The sequence below is a fragment of the Mastigoproctus giganteus genome, chromosome 6 (assembly GCF_048544385.1).
Source record: "Mastigoproctus giganteus isolate SK-2022 chromosome 6, ASM4854438v1, whole genome shotgun sequence".
NCBI classification, from domain to species: domain Eukaryota; kingdom Metazoa; phylum Arthropoda; class Arachnida; order Uropygi; family Thelyphonidae; genus Mastigoproctus; species Mastigoproctus giganteus.
In genome coordinates, this window is record NC_143580.1 from 12,461,015 (window position 1) to 12,475,398 (window position 14,384).

At 34.4% G+C, this 14,384-nt stretch overlaps 1 protein-coding gene across 1 annotated transcript in view; it reads left to right on the forward strand.

Annotated features, from left to right (window-relative positions):
• LOC150083920 (uncharacterized) overlaps positions 1–14,384 on the forward strand; it is a 259,821-nt gene that overhangs the window by 27,157 nt on the left and 218,280 nt on the right. Inside the window, 1 exon segment of the mRNA XM_090375830.1 lies at positions 8,224–8,292. Coding sequence (XP_090231956.1) covers positions 8,224–8,292 — 69 coding nt within the window.

Genomic DNA, 14,384 nt, shown 5'->3' on the forward strand with positions numbered 1-14,384 from the left:
TCACTGTTCGGTTGACTTTGTCGATCTTCAGCATTTGTGTTATCCAGCTATGGAGCATGCTTTTTTATATTAATATTATATTGATATATATTTATATTAATAATAATATCTTTCTATACATTAAAATAATTTTCCTCCAGTGATATTTATTCAGCTAATGGGAGAAGGGAGAGATGCGGGTTATGTGTAATATGTAACAAATACAAAAATATGTAATAAAACAGAAGAACAGTAAAACAGAAGCTTGTTTTACTGTGGTAAAACAAACTTCTGTTTAAGTGTGGTCACGCGCTAAGTTTATCTAACACGACCACACGGTACCATTCTTGATTACCATATGTAACGATTTATTTAATTCGTCTTAATATTTTAAGAGGAATAAAATAAATTTAACTCTTAATATTTTAAGAGTTTAAGATTCTATATCTATATAATAAATATAGAATCTTATCTATTATATAGATATAGAATCGTAGTGTGAAAGGCACCCACCTATGAAAAGCCAACTAGCTTTGAAACGGTGCCATCTGGGTGGTGATGCCCACCGAGAATAAGTGACAATAGTCTTCTTTATTAGTGAAGCGTTACTTATTTGAGCTAGTGCGCTACTTGTTAACTTGTGAAGGATGAGCACAATATGAGATACAGATGAAATGATGTTTCACACTACGATCGTAGTTTTTCTTTAGGAGTTGTCTGTGGTGCATCTACACTGATATTATATAGATATAGTAACGTATTTACGTATTCATAGCTGAGGAAGAGACGCACACACAGAGTTGAAAGCTTCTGTAAGTATTTTATTTTATCAAAAGCAAGTGCAGCAAGTAGGTGGCGATGCCCCCTAGTTATTATTATTTTTATTTTTCAATTTTTTAAACTTATTTATATTTTGGCCCCAGCAAAAGCCTTGGGCTTCTTTGTACCGTATGGCTAATAATAATTATATCATGATTTCCTCCAATAGCCAGACTTGCAGAATGAGTAGCTCTCATGATGTTTATAAGGGCTTAATAATAATAAATTTCACTCCTCTGTAAGAGAAGACTTTAGCACATGAATCACTTTGTAGGCGACTAACATGTTTCTCTTGATCTTTTAGCTTCCTAGACATTCTCACGTGGATTCAAATCTTGAAGATCTGGCTGACCGTTGCAATGAAAACTAGTGCACAAAAAAAAAAAAAAAAAAAATTCTGATACCACTGTAACCTTGAGTACCTTTTAGGAATATTTTGATTAATGGGTCAGCAACATTAAAATATATTTGAAATCTGCATTGTTAAAAAAAAAAAAAAAAAATCAAATACTTTTGAGTATGGGAAATCCCATTTCTCAGTCATAAAATTTTTGTAATTAGGCTTACCAGTGATTTATGTCCCTTGATGTCAGAAGCTATTAATTTTTAATCCGCAATTAGTACAACAATTATGCACTGTTAAGATAAAATATCTTAATTATGAAACAAATATAATTAATAATTTTTACAGTGTTTAATTGTTGCATAGCTGGGCTAAATTTTTTTAATAAAGAGTTTTCTGTTTTTTAATAGACAAAAATTTTTAATAGGAAATCTCTTTTTACAGATGTGATAATTATTTTCTTGATAATTTTCTAAAATTGTAATTCTGTAGTAAATAAAAATGACTGCTTAGGATATAAAAAAAAAATGCTTGGTGATTAAGATGTTTTATATTTAATTTATATTATATTTATATTTAAAATAAAATCTATAAAATGGTACTAAATTCCAAAAATCCACCATCCATTGTGACCACTTACATGATGAAATGATTAAAAAAATACTACTAAGTATGAATATATTTTACTTAAAAAAATACAGTTGTGTTAATCAGTAAAAAAAAAAGAAAAAAAAAAAAAAAGCCAGTGAGAATTTCATTGAAAATGTCTGTGCTAGACATGGAGACTATCCCTCAGTGCATCCACTTATGTTTTAAAGACATATGCCTGCAGACAGATTAAAGGAGTTTGTTGACCAGATTACTTATGTGGAAACATGCCTGAACATGCTCATCATGGATAGGCACCTCCATAGCCAGGTGGGAAGGAGCACAGTGCATAACACACGCTTCTTGATTAGACTGGGGTTCGAGCCCGTCAACACCAAATACGGAGGATGCGGAAAGGTCAGGGAATGACCACCGCATATCCCGGAGCAATATGGCCTTAGTTGCTAATGCTCCTAAAAACCAAATAACAACAACAGCTCATCATGGACTGTCAAAAATTGTAGTTATTTTTCAGATATCCTAGTCCTTGCTCTACATGTTGGTTAAACATTTCAACATTGTCAATGAGTGTCACATCAATGGATTTCAGATGACCTCACAGGTAAAAATTGAATGATAGTGAGTAGGTTGTACAATGGTAACTCCATGGACTCCATGGCCTATCCATTTATCAGGGAAATGCCCATCCAAGTAGTCTCTGACTACTTGACTAAAATGGGGCTTGAGCACTATCATGCATAAATGCCATATGATATCAGACAGCAAAAGGCTTAATCTAAATTGCATAAATCATTTCTTTAAAAATCAGAATAGAATTTTATCATTAAACTTCAGGTAAACTGAAGGACCAATAAAGCAGTTGGTAATAATTCCTACCCATACATGAATATTACGTTATTGTAGGTGCCTTACTGTGAAAATCAATCGTGTACTTTCTTGTGAAGTCAATCTCAGAGAATAACATGGAGGGTAGAAAAAGAGTTCGTGAACTCATTGTGGTAGACAATAAACTTTGGCAAGGCCTTGTAATCTTTAAAAGTGATGCGGATAATGCCATTGTTCATTTAAAATCTCCAGCAGCAGCAGCAGCATAGGACACAGGACAAAAGTGTGTCCTCTGCTGCTGCTGCCATCCTTCGTGTGCTGTCACCAGAATTTTCCTCCATGTAATTCAGTACCCACTCCAACTGAACAGTTCTGATGCTGATCGGTTCTACCACCTGAAACTTGCTTGTTAAATGATCCTGTACCTCTAAAACACTCTTCTATTCTCTGAAAGACCTTTTCTTGCAGATAAATGATTCAGAACCCTTTTTGCATATAAGCATCTTGTAGTGGCCGGGTTGATGTCCATATTTGAGATGCAGGGCTGCCATTTCTTGGTATGAATAAGCTTCTATTTTAATTTCAAATGTACGCTATCGTTTAATACCACAAAAGCTTTTAAGCTCCCCTCTCCCCACTGCACTGAGAACTGATTTTATTGTAAGAAGTTATGATTACAAACAGTATAATACTATTTTAAAATAAGTTCAGATTATGCATGTCCAGTAGCAACCAACTTTTATACCCATGTTATCATAATCCTGTTTTCCTATCTAGAGACCAATGAGTGTTTTTTCTGGATACACAAGTCAACAAGTATTTTTCATTGTGGGGGAGCGAAAACTGTTGACTAGATAGATCTTTGGATGCTGATTTTCCTGTAGCTTGTCTACAGGAAAACAAATGATCTGATGAAACCTAATTGCATGAACATGATGACTAATTATACCACTCGCATACCTTTCAGCCAACCTACATGAATGTAATTATTTTTTTATTATTTATGCATTCATATTTATGTAATTGTTTGAATATATCTATATCTTTTGTTATTTCATAATTATTTAATTATTTGATTATAAATTGTTTCAGTTAAGATCTGGCGAATTACTGAAACACATTCATCATCATGCCTCAAAAGTGTAAACCTCACTCAAATTCTGCTATGTATGTGACTTTCCTAACTAAATCACAACCATGTACAGTCACAATAGATATTTCACAAATTTGCCAGTGGCTATCCTCTTGATAAAAAAAAAAGGCTATCCAACCTGTTTTGACTCACGAACCCCTTTCAACATAATATTTTTATTGCAAACCACTAAGCCTATATTCTTTGAAACTGTATAATAGTTCTGAATTTTTATTATAAGATATTTTCAGTACTATGTTTTTATGAGTGATATTATGTAATAATATAAAATTATTATTAAGTACCTATACATAACAAATATCTCTTTGAGAATGAAAAAAAATTTAGTATGGTAAACATATTTATTTAACACAATATACTGTAAGATAGTAACCTTTCTTTGTTTATTATTAGTTATCATTTTTAAAATCCTTTTACCACAGCTGAATGGTGCGATACATTATTTGTTATTATTTGAACAAATAAAATACATTATTATTTGTTATTATTTATTATACATTATTATACATTATTATTTGTTATTATACATTATTTGAACAAATGGAAAAAGTTAATGCTGTCCCATACCCATGATATGGAGGGAAGAAAGACCATGATGGTGATTGTTACTTTTGTAAGTGAATGTAACTGGATTCTTGGCAAAGAATAAGTACAAGATTGTTTATTTGAACCTGGATTGATTCAGTGATGAGACCAAACCATCACAATGACAGCATGACAGTTCTGGTATCTCCACTGAGAACTTCAGCTGATCCTGAGCACAGGACATCAGAGTCAGAGCTGACTCTGATGTCCTGTGAATTAAATTGCTTCAGTTGAAGTCCTATTGAATTGCTTCAATAAAGCACTAATTAATGGAATATCTGTGATTACCTCAATGTCATTGGTATGTTAATAGTGCAAGAAGGGTTCACAAAATATTGTTGTTTATTATTCCAGTGGAATAAATGTTCTACTGCAGACCATTACATGAGATGTGACTGGCCTCAAAGAATCACAAAAGAGCCAAGAATGAGTATTGTGTAGTATGTTCCATTAGGGGATCCAGTAAAAATTTTCCTTTCATTTTCCACATTAAACTTGGCTTAATGAAGGATTTTGCAAAAGTGATGGGTAAGATAAATTTGAGTTTTACTTAAGCGATAAATTTCAAAAAATCAGTGTGTGAAAGAAGGAATCTTTGAGTGATCTCAAATTAGTTTCTGAGGATGAAAGGCTTGAAAAATGCCTCAGTCTGTTAGAACTAAAAGCATGTCAAGTTTTTATAAACTTCTTTGGTAACCACATATCTCTTGTATACAGAGATGGAGTTCAGAAACTGCTTAATGCACATAAAGAAATGGGATGTTGTATGTCACTAAAACTTCATTTCTTGCACTCACATTTAGACTTCTTTTCCCAAAAAATTTGGCGTGGGGGGGGGTGCGATTCCATCAAGACATTAAATCATTAGAAAATCGCTGCCAAGGTTTCTGGAACGAACATATGTTGGCAACATAGGCTTACTGCTGGATGTTGTACTGCAGCGTTCTGGATGAAGTATACCAAAGGAAATCATCAGCACAACATTTTTAAAATAATGTATTATATTATTTTAACTGTGTGTAAAGTGTATTGGGTTTAAACTGTAAAATGATAAAATGTAATTGTAACCAGTTTCATGTGTTTTGTAATGAAATCATCTTAATTAACTTGCACTGATATTATCAGCAGTCATATTATGAAAATTACATGTGCTAGGAAAAAACCGAGAACATATGCACAGTCTATATGTTCTTGGTTTCACTACATGCCACCTATTTGGAAAAGTGGCATGTAGTGCAGGCATTTTTACTGATGACATTCATAGAAACATAGTTCTGTAGAATATTTGCAATACAGAAAGCAGAGAACTGTCCAAAATGTTAATGTAGGATTTGTCTTAATCACATGAAAGACCAGCATTAAAAAAAAAAAAAAGGAAATGCTGATTGAAATTTTTTTTTTTTATAAGTTATCTTCATTCAGGGCCGTATTTAGTCTCATGTGGAAAGTTTTCTTCCTGCAAACATGCAAAACCAGTCCATAAACATGGATGCAGTCACTACAGTGCACTTATGCTGATCACATCCATAGGGATTATAGGGTCCTGTAGAACCTCCACAGTACAAATAGCAGAGAATTGTCCAAAATATTAATGTAGGTCTTGGATTTAATCATAGTAAAGGCCACTGTAAACTGTGTGTAGCCAAGTTAATGACAGCACCACGAAACCTTATATTTGTGTGAATTCACTTTAATAGGAAATAGTTTTGATATTCTCCAAAATCAGATTTTAACTGTCAGATCTGAGGAGTGCAAAGTGGGACTTGTTTTTCTGTAGGATTGGATCTACTTTTTGCAGTTGAGTTGCAGTGGGCAGTGCATCATTCCATCCAGTATTTTAGATTGTGTTCCTCACTCCCACCCAACACTGCTTTGGCACCATTCTTTTACCATAGATATACTATACGACAAAGTCCCCATACCATCACTTTTACAGTCACTTCTATTGATGTGGGGCATTTCACTTAGCTGACTAAGTGTGAGATGCCATGCATTGATTGGTTGATTTTTAGGCATTTAATCTGTGTACAGGGAAATGTACTGATATATATATATATATATATATATATATATATATCTGAAATGTGCGATTTGTTGGTTATTAAATGAACTCTGTGCTGAAACTCATGTTGTGATGATGCAGATTGATTCTTTCTTTTTGAGAGGGCAGTATATAATCAATCAGTACTAATATAATGGATATAAGTACAACTGTTTCTTTATTAATGAACTGTACAGGTTTAAAAAGAGCTTATTCTTTGGGTGGCACTACCATCTGAAGAATGAGAAATGTATTGCTTGGTATTACAAGTGTTTGTCCCTCTTAAAATAGTTCAATAAGGATTCTAAAATATTTTATAGTTATTAGCATTATCATCAAAAATATTTTATAGGAAAAAAATGCATATTGGATGACTAGAAGTGCTCATAACCATTCTAAATTCATCTCTTTACACAACTCTTGCACCACAAGAAAGCCACCTTTTTTTTTTTTTTTTTTTTTTAATAAATAAGGGATGTGTTTGGGATCATAGTCATAGATTAAAGAATTATGAAGTGTTATATCATACAATGAGGTTGTGTTCAGGTTATAAGGTCTCCAAATTTATAACACATAAAATATGCACAATACAGAAATTAAGCACAAGTTATTTTTTCAACATAATCTCCTAGAAGGAACATACATTTTTCACACTTTTTCTTTCAAGTTGCGAGGGTTTGTTTGGGAAGTATGTTTAGCCCACTAGTGAATGGTTGAAGCAGCTGCTTTTCAACTAAGAAAAGTTCTGTCATGAAGAGCAATCTTCATCATTGGAACCAACCAAATGTCACTAGTTGAAAGGTCAAGTGAATATGGAGGATGTATGATAACCTCAGTTTTGTTTGCTGCAAAAAAAATTTGCATCTTATCAGCACAATGGGAGTGAATCATTGTCCTGATAGAATCAAATATAATTCAGTCCTTGTGGACGTTTCTTCCGAAATACTGGGAGAAACTTTTTCTTCAGAATATTTTCATATGAGTTTCCTCTCACTATAGATCCCCCCCCCCCCCCCAGGAATACAATGTGTGTGTGTGGATTATTACATCTGCATCCCAGAAAAGAGCAATCATCATTTTCTCTGCACTTGCAGAAACATGGAACTTTTTGCATGGCACACTCGTCATGCTTCCATTGGGTAGACTGATGCTTAGTTTCAGGAATGAATAGTTGAATCTATGTATTATCTATCATTAATGGTTGAGGATGAAAAGAAGCATGGTCTTCATGGCTGAAAGCCTTCAGCCATTCACCAGTGTGCTGAACAAATCTTTACACTCTTCAGAGCTTAGAAAAAAAAAAAGTGTGAAAAATTTGTGTTCCTTCTAGGAGATTATGTTTAAAAATGACTTATGTTCCTGTTCTGTATTTTATGAGAAATAAATTTGAAACTTTATAACTTGAATGCACTGCATATATTGCCTATTTTTAACTCTGTAAATGCAACTTAGAAACTGTACATAAAGCCCACTTGATTTATTGTGCTTCTTTATTCCAGGAAAATGTCCTTTACTAAGAAGCATATGGCACCGTATAAACATAATATAATGTGAATTGTATATGAGCATGATGATAACTTGGGACATCTTTTTGCATATGGGATTTGATTTTTGCTAAAATATCCATTGTATGATTTTATACCCATAGGTATATAAACAAATGTCACATGGAATGCTATATAATTTGGTTTATTTGTTTGATTTAAAACAATTTACTTATTTTCATTTATATTTCTTATATTAGCCATATTGTTTTCCTGATAAATAAATAATTTCCCTATTATAGCACTTTCCGGAATTGCATATTTTTTTTTTTTCTTATTTTGTTTTGTTTATTTTTAATCACAATTTTTCTGCTGTATTTTTTAGCCTATCACTTGCCTGTTGCTTGTTATCCACTGTTTCCTCAACCAAGTAGATATCGTCAGCAAAATCCAGGTCAGTCAATTTTTTGGAATGAGTCTGGTTTTTTTATGCCTTTTTTTTTTTTTAATTTTTATTTTGTCATTATGAAATTGGCTTCCACAGAAGAGAGGAATGGAAAACCCCCCTTCCCCCACTCCTCAGATCTTTTTTGCCTTCATGTAAACATATAACAAAGACAAAGTTTTCAGTTATATTTTGCAAATTGCATCCTTGTGGTAGTAGATTTCTAATAATCCTGGTAGTTTATCTGGAAATTTGACACATTTGCATTTTTTAGGGTTCAATTATAGTTTAATCAGTTTCAGAATGAAAATAAATTGCTTCATGTTTCATGGATAGTTTATAGTCTTGGTTGAAATAGGATCATGTTTTGGAATGAGCTTGTGCTATTCTCTCATTGTATGCTGCTTTCATATTAGCTGTAATAAGGAAAGCTAATCAATTTGAAGTGCCTAATCAATTATCTTTTAGTATGAATTTGATATTGTTTTATTAAGAATATTGAATAAACTGATCATTGCATAAATAATCAGTGCAAATTTCCACACCACTGTAATTTACTGTTTTAATTAACTTTTGAATTTAACTAAATATTTAACAGATTACTGAATATCTTTTTTTGAATAAAAAAGATATTCAGTAATCTATATAATGAACAGATAATTCAATAATCTATATAATGAACAGATAATTCAATAATCTCTATATAAAATGGTTTACAGAGTTTGTTCTCAAGTTAGAATTATCACTTGTGTACACACTGAGTTATAGAACATAATTAAAGTGTCAGTTATATTTTCTAAGACCTGCTTTAATGGTTACATTGTGAAATGGAAGGGGAATTATTTTACTTGGTCGAACAGTTTTTGCCCATTGTTGATTTTTTTTATATTGAATATTAGTTTATTGTGTAGGTATTCAATCAGCCATTTTGAAACAAGTTGACCACTGCTTTACACTTAGCTTAGTACCACCATCATCTTTCATGTAGGAAAACTTACCTGCAAGCAAAACTCCAGTTGGAAGAAATGTACGAATGTACAATATTGATTGTTTGTTTATTTAGTTATTATTATTGTTATTTTTTATTTATTATTATTATTATTATTACCAGCCACATGGTGCAAGGAAGCCTGAGGCCTATGCTGCACCAGCCTAGCCAAAAAAAAAAAAAAAAAATTCCCCGAGTTACTCTGAGAGAGAGAGAGAGAGAGAGAGAGAGAGAGAGAGAGAGAGAGAGAGAGAGAGAGAGAGAGAGAGAGAGAGAGAGAGAGAGAGAGAGCGAGCCAAAAGTAGAAGGGAATCACCAAGAAAGAGAAGAATGATGATATCCAGCTCAGGACTCTGGGTTTGCCAAACCCATACTCACCAGATGTGAGCCCCTGGAGATTTATTTTTCTTTTTTCTGATCTGTGTTCAGGGACATGTAGGGATAAGTGTGTTTATGAAAGTTTTTGATGATTTATGTTATAATTTTTTTAAAATTTATTTTTTTTATATAATTTTAACTATTGAGAGACTACAGACATAGCCGAGTGGTCATTCTAAAGGGTACAGAAATACATGCGCTTTGAGTGACCGTGGTTCACACCTGCATGGCTACTAAATACGGTAATGCTCTTGTATCTCTCTCTCTCTCTCTCTTGTAAATTCCTTTGACATTATGCAGTTGTTCCTGAGTATTAAGAGAATTTTTTTTATTTTGATTTAGAGGTAAAGTGAGTGTAGAATTTTAAATAAAAATTGTTGTGTTCACCCTTTTAAAAAATTTCAATGAAATGTATTATGTGGCCATGTTATAAATAAATTCATTAACTATTTATGACCCTTTGTTTTTGAAATTATTAAAAAAAAATTGCAATTTAAAAAAAAAAAATTTTTTTTAAACGTTAATTGTAAATGACTAATAGGGAAACTTATCTGCAAAAAGATCAAACCTCCCAAACACTTCTTCATTCGTTTTACAAATATATGTGGTCTCAGTTCTAATCTCAATGATGTCCATTTTCACTTACAGTCTGCCAAACCCCATGTACTTTTATTAACAGAACCCAAATTAGCGGTTGATTGAGATGAACTACTGCTAATTTCAGTTGTCCTAATATTGATTCCTTGCTGTATGATTCCTTTTGCGTCACAGGTGGTACTTGTGCATATGTCTGTTTTGATATTCCCAAACAGAGACTTAGTAATTTGGAATCTCTTCGTTTTTCAGATTGTTCAAATACCAACACACTTGATCTTTTTCTCACAAACAATCCTAAGTACATGGTCGAGGTGAGTGGTCCTCTGGGCACCTCAAATCACAACTTAGTGAAGGTCTCTTCTTCAGTGAAAACTTTCTCCCATGACTTTTCCCAACTTCATATTGTGTTTGGCATTCCAAGAATGCGAAATGGGATGATCTGCGAGATTTCTTTTCTCCTTTTCCTTGAATGGATTACTGTTTCAAAACTTCTGATGTCATAAACGTTTGTTCGGCTTGTGTCAGTTAAATTATTCTTATAGGGATCCTTTATTCCATGCTCCACCTTAAAATCTTTTCCTTTATCTAAACCCTGGTTTTCCAGTTAATGTGCTAAGGCTGTTCAAAAGAAGAATGTTAAATATTGTAAATGGCTTGTTTTCAAATCTTCAGTTTCATTTTCTGCCTACACCAAGGCTCACAACAATTAAAAACCAGATGGTTCTAAACCCTCTGTCAAAACCAGATGGTTCTATTGCCACTTCAGCCAAGGATTAAGCTGACTTGCTAGCATCCTATTTTTCTTCCAACTCGTGTATTAAAGATCTTGGCAGACCACCTCCCAGTAAGCTCCATTCAATTCACCCTGTGGTCCTCCATGAAAAGGATGTCAGAAGGATTTTGACGAATCTTGATGCTAAGAAAGCTCCAGGTCCTGATGGTGTTTCTCCTCTTGTTCTCAAAACCTGTGCTCCTGAACTTACTCCTGTTCTGTGTCTCCTTTTTTCACTTTCTTATTCCAAAGGTGTTTTTCCTTTACCAAAAGAAGGAAAAACAAAGGTGTTTTTCCTTCTTTTGGTAATTTGCTCATGTTCAGAAAGTTGCTAAAAAGGGTGACAAATCTCTCCCATCAAGTTATTGTCCCATTGCACTTACTTCTACTGTTTCTGAAGTAATGGAGAAATCAATTAACTGCCAACTCTTACACTATTTAGAAACCTTCCATCTGGTCAACGATCACCAGTCTGTATTCCATCAGTGTTGATCCACTGGTGACATTCTGGCTCGTGTTATCCTATCTATGGACAAATTCAATGGAAAAGTTTGGTGAAACTCAAGCAGTTGCTCTTGACATTTCAAAGGCTTTTGATTGTGTTTGGCATAAAGGTCTTCTAAATAAGCTTCCATCTTATAGTTTGCCAATGGTTTTTTTGTACAGCGTTAGTGGAGAAGTTAGTCTTTTAACTTCTTCACTAATGCTGGTGTTCCCCAAGGTTCAGTTCTTTTGCCTACTCTTTTCCTCTTGTAGGTTTTTATATTTATCCTAGTACAGCGGTTTCCAAACTATGTGTCGCAATGGCCCCAAGTGCCAAGCGATTTTTCTTAAGCGAATTCTAAAGTGATCCTTCCAAGTGATTTTGTTCTGTTTCATTTCTAGCTGCTCACTTATTCTCAGTTCATTGTAAGTGGTTCTTCACTTAGCAGATTTTAAGTAGAACCCAGGAAGGAAAATCACCTTTCTTTTTTAGGATATTTATCCATTTTCTTACTAACAAACTAATCCGTCAGCCGCTTGGTCACTAGGTGGCACTGCTCCTGCCTCCCCGTGGTGGGGCCGGAAACCTGAAAGGAAAAACATCCTTTCAGGGCTAAAAGGAGCAACAATGGACTTGACAAACCAGACTTCTCCTGGAATTATGGATCAAACTGATCATAATCGGCAACAAGATGATCCTAATCCATCTACTGCCAAAAGACAAAAGAAAGATGTGACCCAAACCATCTCGCCACTCTTTCTAATTATTCATTCCCTATCAGATCAACCAGTTAGTAAACTTTCTCCCTTTGTTATACAAAGGTGTCTAGAACATATAGCTGGTCCACCGAAAATGGTTCGCCGCTTGAAATCAGGCGACCTTCTGATAGAATCGACAAATCATCGACATTCTGAGCTTCTTCTTGAAACCAAAACTTTTGGAGGGATTCCCATCAAAGTCACTCCACACGCCACTTTAAATTCATCTAAAGGGGTTATCGTGGAATGGGACCTCCTAAACAGCTCTGAAGAAGAAATCGTACAAGAGCTACAAAACCAGAATGTCATACATGCCAAAAGAATCCTTATTAAAAAGGATGGAAACCTCATTCCAACCCGCACCATCATACTTACTTTCAGTACTCCAACTCTACCATCATCAGTCAAAGCCAGGTACCTGAATTGCCAGGTAAAACCATACATCCCCAATCCATTAAGATGCTTCAAATGTCAAAAATATGGCCATTCCCAAACAGTATGCAGAGGACAAGCTATTTGTGCCACTTGTGGCTCAAAAGAACATACCTGTACAGAATGCAATACACAGTCTCCTCGCTGCCCAAACTGCAAAGGAGACCACCCTGCCTATTCCAGAGACTGTAATATATGGAAAAGAGAAAAGCAAGTTCAAAAATATAAAACTGAACATAAGATAACATATCAAGAAGCCAAAAAGCAGATACCACTATTTCCAGCAGTGAGATCATATGCAGCAGCAACAGCAGCAACACCAGCAACAACAGTGCAGAAAACAAAGGTAATTGCAATACAGACTGAAATCACAGTCCCACCTAACATCTCAATAGCAGATTGGGCACGTAATCTTCTTCTACAAACAAAACAAAAAGTTGACCAGGCAATTAATACACCCATTGTAATCCCACCAGATGCTGAAGATCCAACACCAACAAGCAGTACAAATTCCACCAAATCTGTAGAAAAAACACAAAAAAATACTGACACTATGGATATTGATGAAAAGGAGAAAGAAGATGAACCAGTTCTGGAACTTTACGCAAATGATGACATGGACAGTGGTGGCCGACCAAGCTTCCCCAGAAAAGAAAAAATTAAAACAGATCGATTAAAACAAGCAGCTCATCGTAAGTCATCTGAATCAAGTACTAAACCCAAATAATGCGTACACTTCTACAATGGAATTGTCGTGGCTTTCGAAGTAATCTAAGCGATATCAAAGATTTAATTTCCGTATATGCTCCTGCAAGTATCTGTTTGCAAGAAACAAACCTAACTCCGCACATAAGTATTTCAATCAAGAACTACAATCTATATAGGCAAGACCGAAAAACCAATACAGGTCATGGAGGAGTCGCCATTCTTGTTGACTCTAATGTTCCATCCAAGCATATTCAGCTACAAACACCCCTTGAAGCAGTCGCAGTACGCATCGTGACTGGAATTTCCTTGACTATGATTTCTCTCTACCTTCCACCTAATCATGCGTATACACTGCAAGAATTTGAGGATTTAATTGAACAATTACCATCTCCTTTTTGTTTGATGGGGGACCTTAATGGGCATCATATCATCTGGGGATCACTTCGTACAGACAAAAGAGGACAGATGATTGAAAAACTTATAAATAATAGGAACCTAACACTCTTAAACACAGGTACTCACACCCATGTCCACTTACCAACAGGGACTACCTCTGCAATTGATCTCACCATCTGTTCCCCAGCTCTCTTTCCTCTCCTTGACTGGTCTGTTTCCGATGATCCTTATAGCAGTGATCATTACCCAGTTGTTTGTCACCTACTAGCAAATGATGTACAGCAACCTATAAGAGGTATAAAATGGAAATTTTGCAAAGCAAACTGGGAAAAATACCAATATACTGCTTCCTTAGATGAGAAAATCATAAGACATACTGATATCAATAATGCTGTTACTCATATCACAAATCAAATAATTTCTGCAGCAAACATTGCAATACCAAAGACAGCTCACCAGTCTCATAAACATTACAAGCAGTGGTGGAATGAAGAATGCTTGGAAGCAAAGAAAGAAAAAAATAAGGCTTGGAATCAATTCAGAAAGTATCCCACCAACACTAATCTCATAAAATATAAGAAAGCCAGA